The 19,128-nt window shown below is 38.6% G+C and overlaps 1 protein-coding gene across 3 annotated transcripts in view; it reads left to right on the top strand.

The window, feature by feature from the left end:
- LOC132391486 (NALCN channel auxiliary factor 1) overlaps window positions 1-16,778 on the top strand; it is a 781,780-nt gene extending 765,002 nt beyond the window's left edge. The window contains exons 2-3 of one of the 3 annotated variants that reach the window (XM_059964749.1): window positions 4,661-4,832; window positions 11,098-16,778. In XM_059964749.1, coding sequence (XP_059820732.1) covers window positions 4,661-4,832; window positions 11,098-11,402 — 477 coding nt within the window. In that variant the 3' untranslated portion in view covers window positions 11,403-16,778. Of the gene's footprint in view, window positions 1-4,660; window positions 4,833-11,097 lie in introns of those variants that run through there. The other 2 variants (XR_009511241.1, XR_009511236.1) reach the window with 2 other exon arrangements.
- The last annotated feature ends 2,350 nt before the right edge of the window (window positions 16,779-19,128 follow it).

The following is a 19,128-nucleotide window of genomic DNA, read 5'->3' as shown; positions in this document are numbered from 1 at the left end:
TGTTATCTGTCTTTGATCAGACAGTCCTTTGAAAATATCCATGCAGTTACATTTGAAAGGCATGAGCAAAGCACTCAGACGTTGGAAACAATACAAGGAAATGTCTCACAACTGTTGTCCAAGATTAAAGTGGTGAGTGGAGATCTTATGCTATTAAAACTGGGATGAAAGAGTCCAAGCCTAACCCAATTATTGACTTCCATTAGCTCTGTACCCACTGAACAACTTAAACAGCCAATCCTACAGCCTACAGCCTATATGGCTATTGATCAATCCCTGGTGGACCACCTCAGATCACAGATATGCTGATCCAGTCCCAAGCAAAACCACCAAATCCTGATCCTTCCCCCAATGATCACAGCTAACTATTGACTGCCCCTCTCCACCAGTTCTATCTGTCATCAACTCTTTACAGTTAACTCATCACTCATGAGTAAGCCTTGACCTCCTCAGAAAATATTACTATATTGTCTACCCTAAGCCCTTCTCCCTGGGTGATAGCTGCAATGTTTTTAGCTGCGTTATATATAGTTAGACATGGGTTCAGACACTGAGCAAGAACTAGGGAATTTACAGAGGTTAGAGCAGGGGTTCCCAGCCTGGGGTCCCTAGACCCCTCGGTTAATGGTAAGGCTCCATGGCCCATAAAGGTTGGGAACCATTGGGTTAGAGGGAGTTGAAGAGTTGAGCTTTGAAGATGAGAGTGGATATGCAAGTTGTAGTGAAACAAAAATAAAGCAACTGCAGGAAGCTACATCTTGGTGCATGTGACAGTAAGAAACCAACAGGGGAGCAGGTGAAGTTCAGTCATGAAGAATCAGGAGTCGCTATTAAGAAGTAGACTACAGCAGGTTTTCAAAAAAGAAATTAGAGAGGAATTCATACAGTCAGGCAAGTGTAGTACAGTGAAATAATAAAAAGCAATGTCATTGACAGCTAGGGTTAAGAATACAAGCACAATACTTCTGCACGAGTTTAGGTAGCTTCTTTAGAAAGGTTGATGCCAGTAGTGAAGGTGGCTAAATTACAGAAGTGTACCCAAATGTAACCATGTGGATATGCTAATGGTCAGATTTGAAACTAAATTGGAATAAGTTTGTGCACCTATTCTGCCGTTTACTTTATCATTATTTCCAGAGGCACAGTCAGATAGCATCCTGTACTCTCTAGTAAGTACATTCTGGTGTTATGCAGTTCCACTTTAGGTTCAAATAGATCTGAGTAATGGATGCTCATAGATCTGTTGTTCACTCCATCAATGGTTTGTGCATTCCTGAAGATAATAGGATTCTCCAGGGCTAAGCTTTTTACAGCTTTCTAATCATCTTTAAATGTTTCAGGAAAATTAACGACTGTTAGTGTGGTGAACTACATATACCTGTCTGAACACGCCCCCTGCTGACTGCTCCTGTGGCTCCTCCCACAGACCCCTGTATAAAGGCGACCGAGGCCTGAGCCCGGCCTCTCAGTCTCCAGGATGTAGTATGGTGGTCACTCACTGCTGGTTCCTTCTTCCAGTCAATAAAAGCCGATATCTCTCCTTACGTCTCAGAGTGAGTTATTGATGGTGCATCAGTTAGAAAGCCTCAGTAGCTTTGACAGGATATGAACTTTAACTCCAGGCTCTGCCTGCTGCTGAAGACTGCTGGTACACTCTAAGCCAGTGTACCAGCAGCACATAAACTGAAGCCAAGTCACTGCTGAGCATAAGTGTGGATGGACAGCAAGTTTAAATGGAGAGCTGAATCCATATTGATTTGTGTGAAATCAGTCATAAAGTGCTGAGTGAGCAACAGTTAATTGACAACTGGGCTTCAATGGAAAAGAATGCTTAACACTCAGAGGAAATAGGCTGTCAATGTATTACTGTACTTTTGCCAAAGACCATTTCCAGCCCAATGCCAATGAATGTAAAAGCAGATAATTACATGGCCAGTGATTTATACCGCTCAGTGACAGGAAAGTATTTCCAGTTGCCAATAAATGTAATGGCAGGAAAGAGGTGACGCTTCAAAGTTCCAAGTACATTTATTATCAAAGTATGTATACATTATACAACCTTGAGATTTGTCTCCCAACAGGCAGCCATGGAACAGAGAAACCCAAAATAATCCATTAAAAAAGGACTGTCAATCACCCAATGTGTAGAGAGAAAAAAATAACAAATCATGTAAACACAAACAAGTAGAGTTCAGAACTGAAGTTCACAGAGAGTCCATCCCCAGACGAGCACAGAGAGGAGTGGCAAGCTGAACTGGCCTGGCACTCTCCTGGGGCCCCAGCACCCTGACCTTTTCAATCTGGCCCGGTGCCTAAATCGTCGTCTAAACTTCATTACAATATTAGAATATGGGCACAACATCTCTATGTTCTGAATGCTTTGCAGTCGATAAAGAAAGCACCGAGAATTACCAATGTAATGCCCTGGTTCGTATTTTTACTGTTATGTTGTACGTATTTAATTTTGGCAGTTCTGTAAGAGCATCTTGTTTTCTGATTGTTTGGGTTACTGTTGAAGATAAGGGATGATGTGGAATGTGTGCCATCCAATGAGCAGGAGGTTTTCTTGTTGAGGGACAATAAGTTTGGTCTTGGCTTTTGTTTAAAATGGAGATTAAGAGAGAAGACGCTGGGGAGAACCGGTCATAGGATATGATCAGTGGGAGAACCATTTGTTCGAGATGGATTGCGAGCAACATTCGGAAGGTGGTGTGGGCATCACACTGATGAGGACCCAGCTCATGAGTGACAGAGAAGTTCAAGATGAGCTCCAACTTGTGCACATTTGACTGTTTATTTAGAATGGGCCCTTTTCTTTTTGTTATTCTTTACTAGCCCTTTAGTTAAGATTCATAAATATAATTCCTTTAATTGTATGCACTGTACTGTCTGTTATTTTGTGGCACCAATTTGCAACAGGGTAGGGAGTTACACAGCATCCACACAAACAGTGTTTGGGGTGGGGTCACATCTCAATCTCACAAGTTTAGCAGGGCCAGAAGTCGTCTTTCCTAAACTTACGCAGCCAAGGAAACCGGGGTGTTTCACCAATGCAGGCTGAAAATACTCTTTGACCCCTATTCTCCATACCAGCACTTTAATTTCCTTTTACTTTGCTGTCTAATTTGCATTATTTATTTTATTGTTATTTATAGTAATTTTTATGTCTTGATTCTAGTTCCCTTCCGTGTCTTGAACATTTGTGTCATTTGCTCAGCTTCTGCCTTCTCGTTCCGAGGGTCCTGTTACCGCTGCACTGAACTTCCCAACAGGAATTCCTTGAATGTGTTACACTATGAATGAACTCCAGACAAATCAGGCTATGTCTGAGACTTGGTGTTGCCAGCTGCCATGAGACGATTACAATATATTGTTTCTAAAGGAGGCTGTAGCAGCAGTTATCATCATATTAGGCCAGGCTATCAGGTGGGAAAGTGGGGGGGGGGCTTCTTTCTCAAAAGACCTCAGTAGGATAAAGTAGCTGAAGAGATCGAGAAAGAGGAATGCTTAAATAGCAAGGGAACGTTCCAGTGCTGAGAAATTTATGGTAAAGAGCAGAAGCTTTGCACCTGTGAAATATGTTCACTGTTGTAGGAAACACAGAGCCACAATTATAAACATAGCAAGGCATAGCAAATTGTAAATAGCAGTGTGATCATTCAGATAGTTTTAAATGATTTTTGTTGAGGGATAACTATTGGCAAGTAAAGGTGAGAATTACCTTGTCCTTCCTCAGAAAAGGTGGTAGCAGGATTTTTTCATCCAGAAAGGGCAGACAAGCTCTAATGTTATGTGTTATATTGGAGAAGTGGCACCTCCAACGTGCAATATTGTATTGCACCTTCATCGGAAGCGAGAAGATAGAACGTGACTTTGGTTCTTTGCACTGCTCGTACATGGCCCCGAAACTGAGTGATCAGAGCGATACTACAGGATATAGTCTTATACCAGGGTTCCCAACCTTTTTTAATGCCATGGACCAATACCATTAAGCAAGGGGTCAGTGGACCCCAGGTTGGGAACCCCTGTGACTTAGATAATCTTCCAATGGTTACCATAAAGTCAACTGAACCTAATTTGTGCTGTTGTACACAATCATCGACTCCGTTTTGACACACTCAGATGGCAAGCCATTGTCACCTTGTTCACTGAAGCAATGAAGGTTTTGCACTCAACATCCACAAGAAAATGGGCTTCCAGCAACCCACTCCTACTGTACCCCACTGCCCTCTGACAATAAAAATTCATGGTGAAATACAGGAAATCGTAAACCCCTTCCCTTCACCAGCCGTCTCTCAGTGAAGGCAGGCATTAATAGTTAAATTTGTCACCTCTTTTAGCCATTTGAATGTAAGAGGAAAGGAGTATTTGAAGATCAAGACTCAGACCTAGATTCACAAACTGGGTTTAGGGCACCACTACAAATGATCTGTAGGATGGCTGCAATGAGAACTCCTTTCACAACTGTGCTGCTGCTGGATTGTAATAAGAGTTTTACAGTAAACGCTAGTGCAACACAACAAGGTTGAAACTCATGTAAACATTTATTTACAATTTAAATCCATTTTATTCATCATATGTGACTTTTTCATTCTTTTCAATGTACTTTAGTGAGTGTTTTTAATTCCTGCTCACTCTGTCCCATGTTTTATCTTTACAGACTGTCTACAAAGCCTGGTTATGTTCCCAGTACTTTGAAGTCACACAGTTTCACTGTAGTTCCAGAATTCCATGCAAGCAGTATTGTTCAGAGGTGCAGACCAGGTGTCCATTCATATTACCAGACAATAAAGACCTCGTCTATGGTGGATCACCAAGTTTCCTCTGTGCAGGTGAGTAGTCTGATGTATAGTACAACATTTAAGTGAGTATGTCAAAGCATCTTTAATGCAAGTGATTGCAATTATAAACCTCTGTTCAATGTACGTTTCAGTATACACATTATAATCTCTATGCAAATTATCTACCTCCTTATAAGTTTGTTTCATACATGATTTCCATAGGAGTGTCACATTGGCATTGTTACCTTTTTTATGTTTGACTAATAGAGGGCTATTGATAAGCCTGGGTAGTTCTAAGGTAGGGACATGTTCAGCACAGCTTTGTGGGCTGAAGGGCCTGTATTGTGCTGTAGATTTTCTGTTTCTAGTTGCAATGGAATTCATGACAGGACATTTTCTGGAAGGATGGATTTGGTTTTGAGAGAGAAAAAAAACAAGTCTGCTTATTTGTAACTGCCTGAAAAGCTAGGTATCAGAGATGGGAAGAGGGGAATACTGGAAAATCAGTGTTACCTTTGATCCCAGCAAGCTGACAAAGCCACTTATAAGTGAAAGGCGCTTGACATGAAAATGGACTGCAAACAGAAAAGAATCAGACTGCGTCTGGTTGAGTACAGGAGATAAATGAAAAGAAAAACAAATACAGTCTACAAAAGCAAACTCATTATTGGGAGTGAGATAGAGACAGTGGGGGTGGGGAAGGAGTATAGTGGTGCTGAAATTTAAAAAAAATACAAAGCAAACAGCTTCTGAGAAGCAGGTCAGACGATCTATCCTATAGTGCTGTGGGCAACTCCAATACGACATGATTAGTGTCTAGCAGGATAATATTGAATCAGTATAATGAACAAAATTAATTATAATCTTCTCATGTGTACCAATAATTAACAGTCAGCAATAAGTTTGTTGATCTTTGCTAAGTTATTACAAAATGTAAATAACAAATTTCTTTGAATTCTGAAACCTAGAGAAATGTGGCACAGAACCACAATTTTCTGGCATTGAGACCTTGGGACTCAGTCTGTTGCTGTGGCTCAGAAGAGAAGAGAGGTGAAGAGCACTGCAGTGATGATGGGAGACTCCACAGTCAGAGGGACAGAGTTGAGATTCTGTGGGTGTGATAGAGATACCCAGGTGGCATGTTGCCTCCCAGGTACCAGGGTCAGGGATGAGTTGGATTGAGTCCACAGCAATCTAAAGGGTGAGGGTGAGTAGCCAGAAGTCTTGGTATATTAGCACCGGTGACATAGGCAGACAAGATGAGGAGGTCCTGAAGAGAGATTTTAGGTAGAAAGCTGAAAAATCGGACCTCCGGGGTTAATTATCTCTGGATTTTTGCCCTTACCACACACCATTGAGGGTATGAATAGGATGATTTAGCAGGTGAATGAGTGGTTGAGAAACTGGTTTAGGGAACAGAGGCTCAGATTTATGGATCATTGGGATCTCTTCTGGGGAAGGAACAATCTGCACAAAAGTAGCAAGTTACTCCTGAACCCAAGGGGAACCAACATCCTTGTGGGCAGGCCCGAAATGTCAACTGTTTACTCTTTTCTATAGAAGCTGCCTGGCCTGCTGAGTTCCTTCAGCATTTTGTGTGTGTTGATTTCTAGCATCTACAGATCTTGTCTTCCTTACAGGCAGGTTTGCTAGAGCTGGGAACTGGTGCTGAAGATAAGGTTTACAAACAGAGGCAGTCTGCAGTGAGACACCTAGCAAGGGGAGGCTGGTGTTGAGACAGAATTGCAGTCAACAGGATGAATTGCAATGTAAAAGGTGGACAAAATCGAAAGGGGTGAATACAGGACTGAAGGTGTTATATTTGAATGTGCACAGTAAGTGGAATAAGGTAGAGAAACTTGTAGCACAGTTACAGATTGACACATTTGGTGCTGAATCGTGACTGAAAAAAAAACTATAGCTGGGAGCAAGGATACATTAGCAGAATGCCAGAAGTTGGAGAATGTCAGGGGGCAGAAGTGTGGAAAGTTGCCATTACTAGGGAGAAGATTCCTGGGAATATGAAAGGTCTGAAGGTATATACTGTAAGTCACCTGGAGCAGATGGTATACACTACAGGATTCTGAAAGAGATAGCTGAAAAATTAAGGAGGCATTTGTACTGATCGGTCAAGAATCACTAGGTTCTGGAATGGTTCCAGGGGACTAAAAAATTGCAACTGTCACTCCAGAGAGAGAGAGGCAGAAGAAAGGAAACTTTAGGCCAGTTCATCTGACCTTAGTGGGTGGGAAGATATTGGGGTCAATTGTTAAGGATGAGGTTATGGAGTACCTGGTGACACAGGACAAGATAGGACAAAGGTATGTTTTTGGCCTAAAATATCAACAATACTCTTTTCCATAGATGCTGCCTGGCCTGCTGAGTTCCTCCAGTATTTTGTGTGTATTGCTTGGATTTTCATCATCTGCAGATTTTCTCTTGTTTAATCTTTCCTGATGAACCTTTCAGAATTCTTTGAGGAGATTGCAAGTAGGGTAGGTAAAGGGGATGCAGTGAATGTTGAATATTGGTTTTACAGGAAAGATACCAGCATGGATAAAGCAGTGGCAGATTGGAAGGAGGCGAAGAGTAGGAATAAAAGGAGCCTTTTCTGGTTGGCTACCAATGACGAGTGGTGTTCTACAGAGGACTATATTGGGACTGCTTTTTATGTTATATGTCAATGACTTGGATGACAGAATTGATGGCTTTGTGGCAAAGTTTGTGGGTGACATGAAGATAGGTGGAGAGGCAGGTAGTTTTGAGGAAGTAGATGAACGATAGAAGTACTTAGACAGATTAGGAGAATGGGCAAATAAATAGCAGATGGAATACAGTGTTGGGAAGTGTATGGATGTGCACTTTGGTTGAAGAAATAAAAGGGTCTCTTATCTTTTAGAGAGAAAATTCAAAAATCTGAGGTACGAACGGGTTTGCAAGTCCTTGTGCAGGATTCCCTGATGGTTAATTTTCAGATTGAGTTGATACTGAGGAAGGTAAATGCAAGGTTAGCTTTCATTTCAAGAGAACTAGAATATAAAAGCAAGGATCTAATGTTGAGGCTTTATAAGACACTGGTGAGACCTTACTTGGAGAATTGTGAGCAATTTTGGGCTCTTATCTAAGAATGATGTGCTGACATTGGTGAGGATTCATAGGAGGTTCACAAGAAAGATTCTGGGTTTGAATGGCTTGTCATATGAAGAGCATTTGTTGGCTCTGGGCCTGTACTCACTAGAATTCGGTGACCTCATTGAAACCTATCAATTGTTGAAAGGCCTCAATAAAATGGATCTGGAGAGGATTTTTCCTATGGTATAGGAAGCTAAGACCAGAGGACACAACCTCAGAATAGAGGACACAACCTCAGAATAGAGGGATGTCATTTTGGAATGGAGATGAGAAGGAATTTCTTTAAACAGAGAATGGTGAATCTGTGGAATTCATTTTCACAGGCGGCTGTGGAGGCCAAGTCTTTATGTATATTTAAGGCAGAGCTTGATAGTTTCTTGATTAGTCAGGACATGAAGGGATACAGGGAGAAGGTAGGAGAAGCATGGCAGAGCATGATGAAATTGCAGAGCAGACTCGATTGGCCAAATGGGTCTAATTCTGCTCCTTTATCTTACGGTTGTATGGTCTTAAAACAATCTGCACTTCAACAATGTAACAAATTCGTCTAAGTCCAAGCAGTCAGTTTGGTTGCCTTCATCTATTTAATGATGAACTTACAAGATATTTTGCTATTCTCCTCAACAATAAGTAATTTGAAATGTAATTAATCAATACTCTGAACTCTGTTGTTTGGATTGCATATCTTTGCACTATCCTTTCATGAAAGGGAGCAGTTGAATATCTTGATATCAGGCAGCAGTTACATAAGGATTTCAAGTAAGAAAATAAACAATAAAATGTGCCTCAATTATTATGAATGTTTGGAGAAGAGTATTAAATAAGAATGTGGGAATTGGAAACATAAGTTTTCATATCTCTGGTTCAATCTATTATTCAACAGAGATCCTTTAGGGGTTCTTGAGGTGTAGGACTTTGTGAATAAAACATGAGAGAGTTATTTCATGTGCCTAACAAAAGCCACAGCTCTTTACCTCCATTACAAAATAAACCAGAAGCAGTCACCTTTCACTAATGTTATGATGTCAGACACTGTATCTTAAAGTGGACACAACAACTCAATAAGAGTGTTTGTGAATGATGTATATATGTCATCTGTCACCCATTACATTACTCTACAGAGGCATTCAGCATTGATTTTATTGTGCCAAAGATCTTTTTCCTGCCATCACCGATCATCTGCTTTCCACTGCTGAACAACCTTCTCCCAGTTATCCTTCTATGATCTTCCTGTTCCTGGTCTAGTGCTAAACTGGGCCAGCTTTCACCATGCACACCACTTGTTCCTCTCTCCAAAGCCAAATCCTGCCACTAACAGGGTCATTTGAGAAGGTAAAGGTAATCTCTATGCAATCCTCTCTCTTTAGCAATCTATGTCCTACAACCCTGCATTCTATAACCAGAATAAAATTCTAGGTTTTGATCCCATCAGTGTGAGCGATGATCATTTCAGATGACTCTTATGCAGTTTGTCTTCTGCTTACTGTCAATTAATTTTGCCTGCCTTCCAGGTTCTTGCTGATGTTGATGTTTACAGCTATGTTTCAAATCTCCTCTTTATGAACCGCTCCTATCCTCTTAATTCTGGATCCATCCAAATCCTGCTGATAAAACCATACTTTTTATCACCAGTGATAGGATATTATCACTTCTTTCTGGTCAGACATTGACACCACTCCAATTAATTTACATTTTCAAGTGCCTTGTCTATCTCTCTTGACTGTTCCATCTTCCTTTGCTTTCGTGTTCTTTTCTTTGAATAAATCCTAAGCTCCCAGATGTTGGTTGCTTTCCTCACAAATCATCTTCTCGCTCCAAGGTTCAGCAGTTTTGGAGAAGATGTCACCAGCATATTTACTATAGGGGTGCTGTATCTTCTTCGCCATCACTGATCTATCTAAACCTTCTTTAGGCTTCCTGACAGGCATGCAGCCAGCCTTGCAGTCTTTTGGTTTGTGGCCTGGAAGCAGTTTCCAAAATTGTTCACGTCCTATTATTACCTTACTTGCTGGTTTCCCAGCCGTTACACTGTCTCCTAGGGCTTCCTACCCATGTCAATCGTACCATGTACCATGTACAAAGTACCATGGTCAATTGTTTGATCTAGGTAGATTGTTAAAAATAGGGTCCTCACTTCCATCACTGAGGAAGTCATTGCTAATTGTTTCACATTGGTGCGGAGATGTCTGGTGAACAAATAACATTAATTATATCCTAAATATCACACGAGTGAGACTCAATTTAGAGTTTTAAATTTTGAAACATTTGGAATTATTTCAGAGGTTTCATAGCTGCCATGAACTGTTCCACTGTCTATGGTTACCAACCCAATAAATTATCAATATAAAACCATAAGACATAAGAGAAGAATTGGGCTATTCAGCCCATCAAGTTTGCTTTGCCATTCCATCATGGCTGATTTATTGTCTCTCTCAGCACCATTCTCCTGCCTTCTCCCTGTAACCTTTGGTGCCCCGACTAATCAATAACCTCTCAATCTTCTCTTTAAATATACCCAATGACTTGGCCTTCACAGTCCTCTGTTGGCAATCAATTCACAAATTCACCACCCACTCGCTGAAGAAATTCCTCCTTGTCTGTGTTCTAAAGGGACAGCCTGTTCTGAGGCTGTGCCCTCTGATCCTGGAATCACCACCAGAAACATCCTCTCTGTGTCCTCTTCATCTAAGCCTATCAATATTTGTTAGGTTTCAATGAGATCCCCTTCATTCTTCTAAGCTCCAGCGAGTTCAGGCCCATAACCATGAAACGCTCCTCATATGTTAACCCTTTTATTCCCTCCTCTGGAAGGTTCACAAGAATGATCCTGGAAATGAAAGGGTTAACGTCTGAGGAGGGAATTGCCTGGAAGTCTCCTTCAATACCTCTCAGTTTAGAGCTTGTCTTTCAGGTGCCAGTAACGCTGTTGTTTTATTATCCTTGCCTGCATCTTCATGTCATGAATATGCGATAATTTCTTTATATTTAATGTTTTTAGAAATGTTAAATTTTGTTTACCTGAAGTCTGTACATTCATGTTCTCGTTGATTTATACAGTTAGTGAGCTCGTAAGCTCATACAGTTGCATGAACTCGTAAAGGGATTCTGAAACTTTGGTGCTTAATCTGTGATACAGTACAGCAAGAAAACTTCATTTAAATATTCAGTCTTTGTTTCTAAACAGGGCTGTCCAACAATCATCCAACTAACGCTGAGCCAGAATGCTGTGATGTCAGATGGAAGACCCATAATGCAGCTTCAAATGAAAGATCTAAAGGGACAAGAGGAACAAGCAAGCCAGTGCCATGTCACAGGTCATCACTGACTTCATCAACAGCATCAAGACTGTGTAACACTAGACTCAAGTTGTATGTTCTGGTACTCATTCTATTGCATACCGTAGTGACGGCATCTACGACGCAGACTAGTACTGGACTGGGCTCTGAAGGGCTGGCTGCTTGGGAAGATAACTCAACCAGTGATGAGTAGGAAATTGCTCTGGTTTTTGATTTTCACACTACGGACCCTATGTTCAAAGGACCACAATCAAAGCTGATAGAAATTGGATACGTTATCCTCAAAATCACACCTTGCCAGATCATCTGGGTGACTGAAATATACACGTGAGACAAACTCATATGAAGGATATTACAAACAGGCTTTCACAGACTGAAAGACTGCAACAAAAGACTAAAGATTATACCATTTTATACAAGTGTTTTAATGTTTAGACTTTTCCTTTGTTGAACTAGTTACTACAGACCTTTGGGTTCCTGGAACAAATTCTCTATACTAAATTCTACGTGTATTTCTACTCATAGCGTGCCTCCACCAGTAGGTTTTCTCATGTTACATTCTATAGGTTTACAGTAAGGCAAAAAATTGAAAAATCAACATAAGACAACAGATATTAACTTCCTTTCTCCCATGCTAAAGCTCCTTGTTGCTTTTTCAGGTCAAGCATTCACAAATTGGTCTGGTCTACTCAATATTAAGTGAAAAGATCAAACCAACCCATATTCCATGTGATATACACCTGCCTCCGCCAGTGCTCACTACCCTGCTGAATGGAACAAAGTAAGCCAGGGGATGTGAAGCTTCCCACTAATTCAGTGCTTTTTACAGCTATGACGATGTCACTGAATCGTTAACAGCTTTCCCAGGTTTACTCTTTCCTTTTAGCAAGATGAGCAGCCATACAGTACAAAACTAATTACATAAAACATTTAAATGCATAATCTTAGATAATGTAGAGTTGCATGCTTTTTGCTGTTATTGGATAAACAATTCTCTTCCTAGACATTAATGAAAATTGGAGTTCTACAGATCATTTCAATGCAACGGAAGATAAAATGGTGAAGACTTCACTAGATAGCTGATGAAAATACCTGAAGGCCAACTGATGCTGCAATCACCAAAATTAAAGTAACAATCAACTTTTCAGTGCATATGGTGTTCACAGATTTAGTTGCTACGAATAATAATCTTTTGAAACCAAACCGGTAATTCCATATAATAGTGGTACAAACTGCATATTTTAGGAAGTTTTGTTATAAAGAGAATCAAAATGTAGGTTAACAGTTATTTTTAATGTCATGATCCATAAGCAAGTATTTATGTTTAAAGGATGATCCTTTTCCACGGAGTGACACCTTTTAAAAATTACTATTGCTACAGTTCAATAGTATCTTCTGATTCACCAAGTATCTGTTGAAAAAGTGTGCAAGTAATTCAGTACAGGCCACATATGAGGGAAGCTTTGAGCATCTTGGCTTGTGAGTATAGATAATTATCATGACTATCACCCCTTTTTAAAATGTGACCTATGTTGTTTCATTTTCACAGTTAGATTTGGTGCATTTACCAATGTAACTCCATATTACTACGATGAGAAAATTGCCTTTTCTGTTGGTTTCAACCCAGTTCACTTCTCTTCCTAGAAATTAATGAAAATTGAATCTATTTAGTTTTGATCTTTCAACTTAAGCTACTTTGTTTAGAGTCCTCATCCTCTCTTTGCCTTAGCCAGTGCCTAAAGTGGGTGAATGGTACTTCACTGTGAACTCTAAAGCACTAGGAAGAGTGAATTCTATATTTTCAGAGAAGAATGCAAAATCATTAACTGGTTATGTTTCCTAATTAATGTCTGACCACAATAGAAATATTTCTCCTATATTTATTGAAGGTTCTCGAAAAAAGGTTTCTTTTCTCAAGTATCTATCCTTTCTGACCTCAGAGCTCAATAGATTGGAAGTCAATCTGCCTTTACATTTTAAACCATTTGTACAATATTCGCCCGTAATTTACATAATGAACATATCAACAATTGACCGCAGCAAACTGCATTTTTAAAAGCTTGCCTCTGTTTGTATTGAAGTTTATATTCTAGGATTCTTAGTGTTAGACCCAGCTATGAATCCTATCAAAATTTCCTGGTGTGTTTTTTTTTTGCTTGTGTTGTCCATGAAACACAGTCAGTGAGGAAAATATACTTATTTTTAATTATCATATAATGACTGAATTATTGCCACGAAGCTTACACACACTAAGGTGGATGTGTGAGATAGATGCATTGGTAACACGCCGGTCACAATCAACTGTATGGCCTGTTCGGACAGCTCCAGCTACATCTATGCCCAGTGCTATTACAGAGGCTGATTCGGGTAATCATAGACCCGTCACTTATTTTAACTTTTCTTGCCTGCATAGTGGTGGTGAGAGCCATCAGAACCTTGTAGTTTGAATGCTGAGGGGTGGGAGGATTACTTAGGGGATCCTCAGAGGAGGTTGGGGAAGAGTAATGAGGGGGTTAAAGAACAGGCAGTAGTGGATTTAAAGGGCAAGGGGCTGCATGCCATTGGATTCAATAAGAGGGGAAAAGGGTTGGGATAGGTCAATGGATTCAATAGAATGGACAGCTAGCCCTGGCAAATTTACTGAGAAGCTGGTAGAATGGAGGAATAGTGGGGGGGGGGGGGTGAGATTGGCAAATAGATTTGTAGGATAGGGGTAGAGGGCAAGGCAGGTGAAATTGATTACCAGCAAATTCATGTGGGGGACTGGGACAAGATACAACGGGCAGGGAATTCAGGAACTAAAAGTTTCAATGGGAGGATGCAACCCTGGCCTCAGGCAATGGCTGTGTCATAGAGTTGGTAACAAGTTGGGGTCTGAGACGGGGAGTGTCAGGGAAAAGGTGATGAGAAATAAACCACTTACCTGCAGGCCTCCCAATACATTGCTATGAAAGGAAGGTCGTTTTGGCTCAGAGGTAAAATATCAGTGTGAATGAGTTTAGCCACTGAATTCCCATGAAGCTGTGTTACAGAGCAAAGTTTGCAATGGGTTGATGGCCCTGAATTACATGGCGCCAACTGACTGCTAGCATTTCCAGGTCAATCCAGTGAAGACCAGAACGTTGGGAATCCAACCCTCAAAGATTATGGTCTTCGTCATCTGTTCACCCACCCAAAAATAATGGTCTGACATAACATGCGGCAGGATTCTGCCTGGCTTTTATAATGCAAGTGTATCAGAAACCAGACACATTAACTTCCAGTGACGGCAGTCCCCACTCATTTTGCTCCAGTTTGTGCCTGATACATTAACGAATGATTGTGTCTTGTGAGGTGAACCGAGGTGGTGGAGATGGGAAGGTTATATTTTCAGCATGCAATAATTGTTATAAGATTTTTGTATAAGCATGGTCAGGATGGTGTTTAACACCCTATTGTTAAATACACAAACCAACCCCCAATACATTCTGAGATTGAGGTGAGACTGATAAATCAAACTTTATACTTTACAGTGTTGTATGTTTGTAAAAAAATCACTCCTTGTAGTTTTCCATACAAGACATTGACTCAATGTCTTCTAAACAAGGTTATTGTTACTGCTACAATACAAAGATTCATTGTTATTTTTCAAATAAATTCCTGCAATTAAAAAGAATAATGATGGCATTTTAAAGTGGAACAGAATAAAATAATGGTTCTGAAAAGTGTGGTTCAGTGTAGAAAGATGATGGTTAAATTTAAAGTCGTTTTTTTTAGTAAGTAGATTATTGTTAATGTTCATCAAGAAGATTATTAGTAAGCACTCATCCATAATGGGAGCTGAGTAAAAATAAAAGCTATCAACAATGCTTCTTCCAGTGTTTCATAACTAAAGACTCACATTTGAAGATTTCCTTGATACTTAAAGTAAATAAGTTATTTGGGAACATACAAAATGTACCCACTTCTCAGAAAGTATGATACTTTTGAAAGAAAGTCGCTGACTGTTTAGTCAATGGAAGTATATTTTTGGACGGATTATGATATTTACAGCCTGAATATCATTTTGGTTTATTTGCCATTTCCTCAGAGATTGCTCCATGTGTACTAAGCAAAGTTTTATTCCATTGTATTTGCAAATATTGTTCTAAAAAAAATGTTTAATCAGTTGGTTACCATTTTTATCCAGCTACTGAATTGTAATGTTCCTCCTTTTGTCAAATCCTGTTCCTTGAACAACTTGTTACATTGTTGTACTTTGAAAAGGAACACATCTAAGGGCTATTTTTCAAATTGTACACAACTACATTTCATGTACTTGAATAATCTGGCTCTTTTGCCATATTTAATGAAGGACAAAGAGGTCATGTTTTCACTTGATTTATTAAGAATTAGTAAATTCCATCAGAAACTATTTCCACTGTTGTGTGGGCTGGTAAACAGATATTGTAAACTTGAAAATAATTAGAAAAAAGACCAGAAGGAAAGTGCATTTTTTTTAAATTACTTAGTTGTTTGCTCTTGGATGCACCACTCATCACAGTGGCAAATGCAAATTTGATAGTAACTTTAAAATAGGTTTTGGAGATTTACTTTTGATGATATTACATTGATGGGGAAATACTAAACGAGTAGAACAAATGGATCTCTCTTTCAAAGATCTAGAACAGCACGATAGGCCAAATGGCCTTTTTCAGTGCTCTTTGACTTGTTCTGAGAAACTATCCATCACTTAATTGGACCAGAGCAATACTAACTTTCACTATCATGGTTCAGTTCATTTTCACTGGGTTTTAGTTTCCCTTGAATGAGATTAAGTTATCTATATGTGAAAATGTTAGATTCATTGGAAATATCACAGGTTAATAAGATGTTTGCAAAAAATGTAGATATAAATTTATTATTTCAAGTTACAACAAATGTTGCATAAAAATTTGTACCTTAAATATGCAAAGAGGTCACTCGTCCTTAGAAACAAATAGAATAGTGTTCTGTTCACTTTCAAAATGATGTAATTTAGAGCTACTTCTTTGACACAGTCTGTGGCAACTATTAATAAAAATATTCAAGTTTATTCTGTATGGTGTAATGAAAATGGTGACCTTCAGAATGCAAAGAATATATTGTTTAGCTAGCACTGAATAAAAACAATGAAACTTCATTAAAACATATTGTAGCAGTAGCTCAGAGGTTGAGAGTCCTTTTTCACAGTTTTTTAATCAAATGAGTGTTCAGTCAGACAAGATCAAAATATATTAAAACACAAAATCTCTTGGTATTTTTGTAAATGTCATTACAAGCTCCCTTTGAATGAAATTAGAAGTATTTCTGTCGTGGTAGTATACTTTGTTAGATTTGGGTACATTTCATAAATACACACAGAGCTGGTGATTTCTGTATACAGAAATAAATTTAAAATGACAAACAATTATAAATTATTGGATAAGAAAATTTACACAAAGAAGAACAAAGAACATGATGCTGTTAATTTTTAAGTTAATTCGGAACAATGAAACTAGATTTTGTATATTTAAACCTAAGCAATTGCTTCCAACCCAAATGATTATGAAGCAACAGTTTTGCATTTTGTTCTGACGACTATAATAATAAACAGTTTTGCGAATGAAATTGGTATTAAAAATCCTTCAGTGATGTGTGAATGTGATTTTATTCAAATACTCTAATACTTGACTTGGGAATCAATTATTTTTTAGAACAGAAAATTGATCATTGAGTAGGACAATAAAATGAACTGAACAAATCTCATTCTGCAGAAGTCATAGCATTATCATTGGAACCTTATCCATGATAGAAACTGGCCCAGAATATGTGAGTTTATAAAGCATATTATTGTCAATGTGCAAAATTCTTAGCAATTAATACCAAGAAAAACTTTTCATATGTTGTCGATTATCTCAAAGCATTAAATAATTTAAACATTCTTTTAGTGTTATAACACTCATCACCAACACATTGACAAAAATGGTTAAATCTTTTTCAAAGATGTGTCAAGAAACTTGATTTAACTAATCAAGTATTAAAGCTACATCTTCAGAAATTTGCTGAAAAATTCAAAGCCTTAAATTTTTTTGAGGGAGGCATTAGTTCCCGTAATCTACCAACGCTCCCCTTGCTAATTCACACTTATGGCAGTTTGTAGTACAAAATTAATTGAAGATGATGAAGAAATTCCTTGTAGTGTTATGCCTTATTCCAATAAATTCTGGGGTATTGTTACATGAATTAACACGTATCAGGGAATGTCATGTGATTATGTAACATGCTGGTATTACAAATATAAAAGGTGTACCATATTCCAGCAATACAAATAGATTAAGTTTGTCCCTGAGGATTTGCCCAAATATTTGAATATTTTTCAGCAACAGAAGATTATAAGTACCAGCATAAAGTCAAACTCAGTTTGCTGCTGCCTTCCTGACATAAACCTGAAGGAAACAAATAAAAATTTTGGATCTTTTAGGGCTGTGTTAGTAGGATGGTTATCACCAAGACTTCTATACCTTCAATTGCTGAGAGATTCACTCATGTAGCACAGTTTATTTAAATGCGATCTGATCAAAAATGCACTCTTCCAAAACTAAAATATTACAGTAACCATTCTTGCTTGTTTTGTGTCATTTTGGAAATTCATTTAGGCCATTCCTGCTCATTCTATCCTTTGATCTCTCATCCATCTAATTATGTTTGATCTTAATAAAGGTGAACAGCACAGGCAAAAATGAAACAGCCAATGTTCCCTCTAACTTTTAGTAGTCAGTGTGCACAAAAATCTTATGTTGTGCAAATTATTTTCCTGTGACAAAAGTACATGCACACTGAATGTACACATGGCACAGTTTATATAGGTTTACAAAACATTTGTCATGAAACTGCACAGAATAACAACAAAATAACATACATATTTAAGTCACTCAGTTATTTTTTCTCTCTCCTGTCTTTGGCATTTACCCATTCTTTGTAAACTCTTTCTAGACTAATAGAACTTCCATCCAATTGATAGCTTTTGATTCTCATTAACATATCCAAATGACATTCAGCTAGACAGTTTCTCAGCTTGTTTTTGAGTTGATTCATTAGACTAAAACCTTGCTCACAGTCCTTGCCAGATGTAAGAAAGATTCCCCCAATGTCCATCAAATGTGCAAGGTCGCAAAACTGTTCATTTTGAAGTACAAATGCCACCATTTGAGCAAAGTTTGAAATCAGTTTGGATTTAATTTTTTCTTGCACGGAAAATTTGAAAGCATTAAACTGTCTAACTATTACAGTATTGTCAGCTAGAAAATCATATTTTAGACATTTTAGACTTTGATCTCCTCTGGGTTTGGTTGTTTTCGCTCTTGCTCATCTGCACTCAACCGTAACATACGTAGGACTCATGTAACGAGTAATGATCAGTTCTGTTGCCTGAGCTTTTGTATACCATCCAAATGCGATTTACTTGCCAAATGCTGCTTCAAAAAGTCAAGTTTCCAAATATCATCCCACTTCTTTCCACTAGCAAATTCTCCAGCAACTTTTGCATCACGACAATACAAACAGATAACTCCAGTTTCTGAATCATACATAAGTACTTCTCATAGCTGAATATTCATGACCTCATGAGCTTTCAGTGTAGCAGTTTCTACTATTTTGTTAAGCCACTCAACTTTAAACAAATTTGCAGTTCTTTTGCACTTCACGCTCTTCGCCTCTTTGGAATTTGACATAGCGAATCAATATTTTTTCAATAAAAACTTAGCTATCTACAAGATTTGAAACAGATCTTTGTAAACTTTACAATATGAACACTGTCCGCCAAAGATGGCTGCCACCATGATGCAGCTGTACAAACCGGAACAGAAAAGGTGAAGTGACATAAATTAGTGACTTGCATTGTGGTATTTGAGAAGTCGACTAACTTGTTAACAGAAACATTT

This window comes from Hypanus sabinus, chromosome 3 (assembly GCF_030144855.1).
Source record: "Hypanus sabinus isolate sHypSab1 chromosome 3, sHypSab1.hap1, whole genome shotgun sequence".
NCBI classification, from domain to species: Eukaryota; Metazoa; Chordata; class Chondrichthyes; order Myliobatiformes; family Dasyatidae; genus Hypanus; species Hypanus sabinus.
Note: the sequence above shows the minus strand (reverse complement) of the source record. Positions and strands in the feature narration are given on the sequence as shown.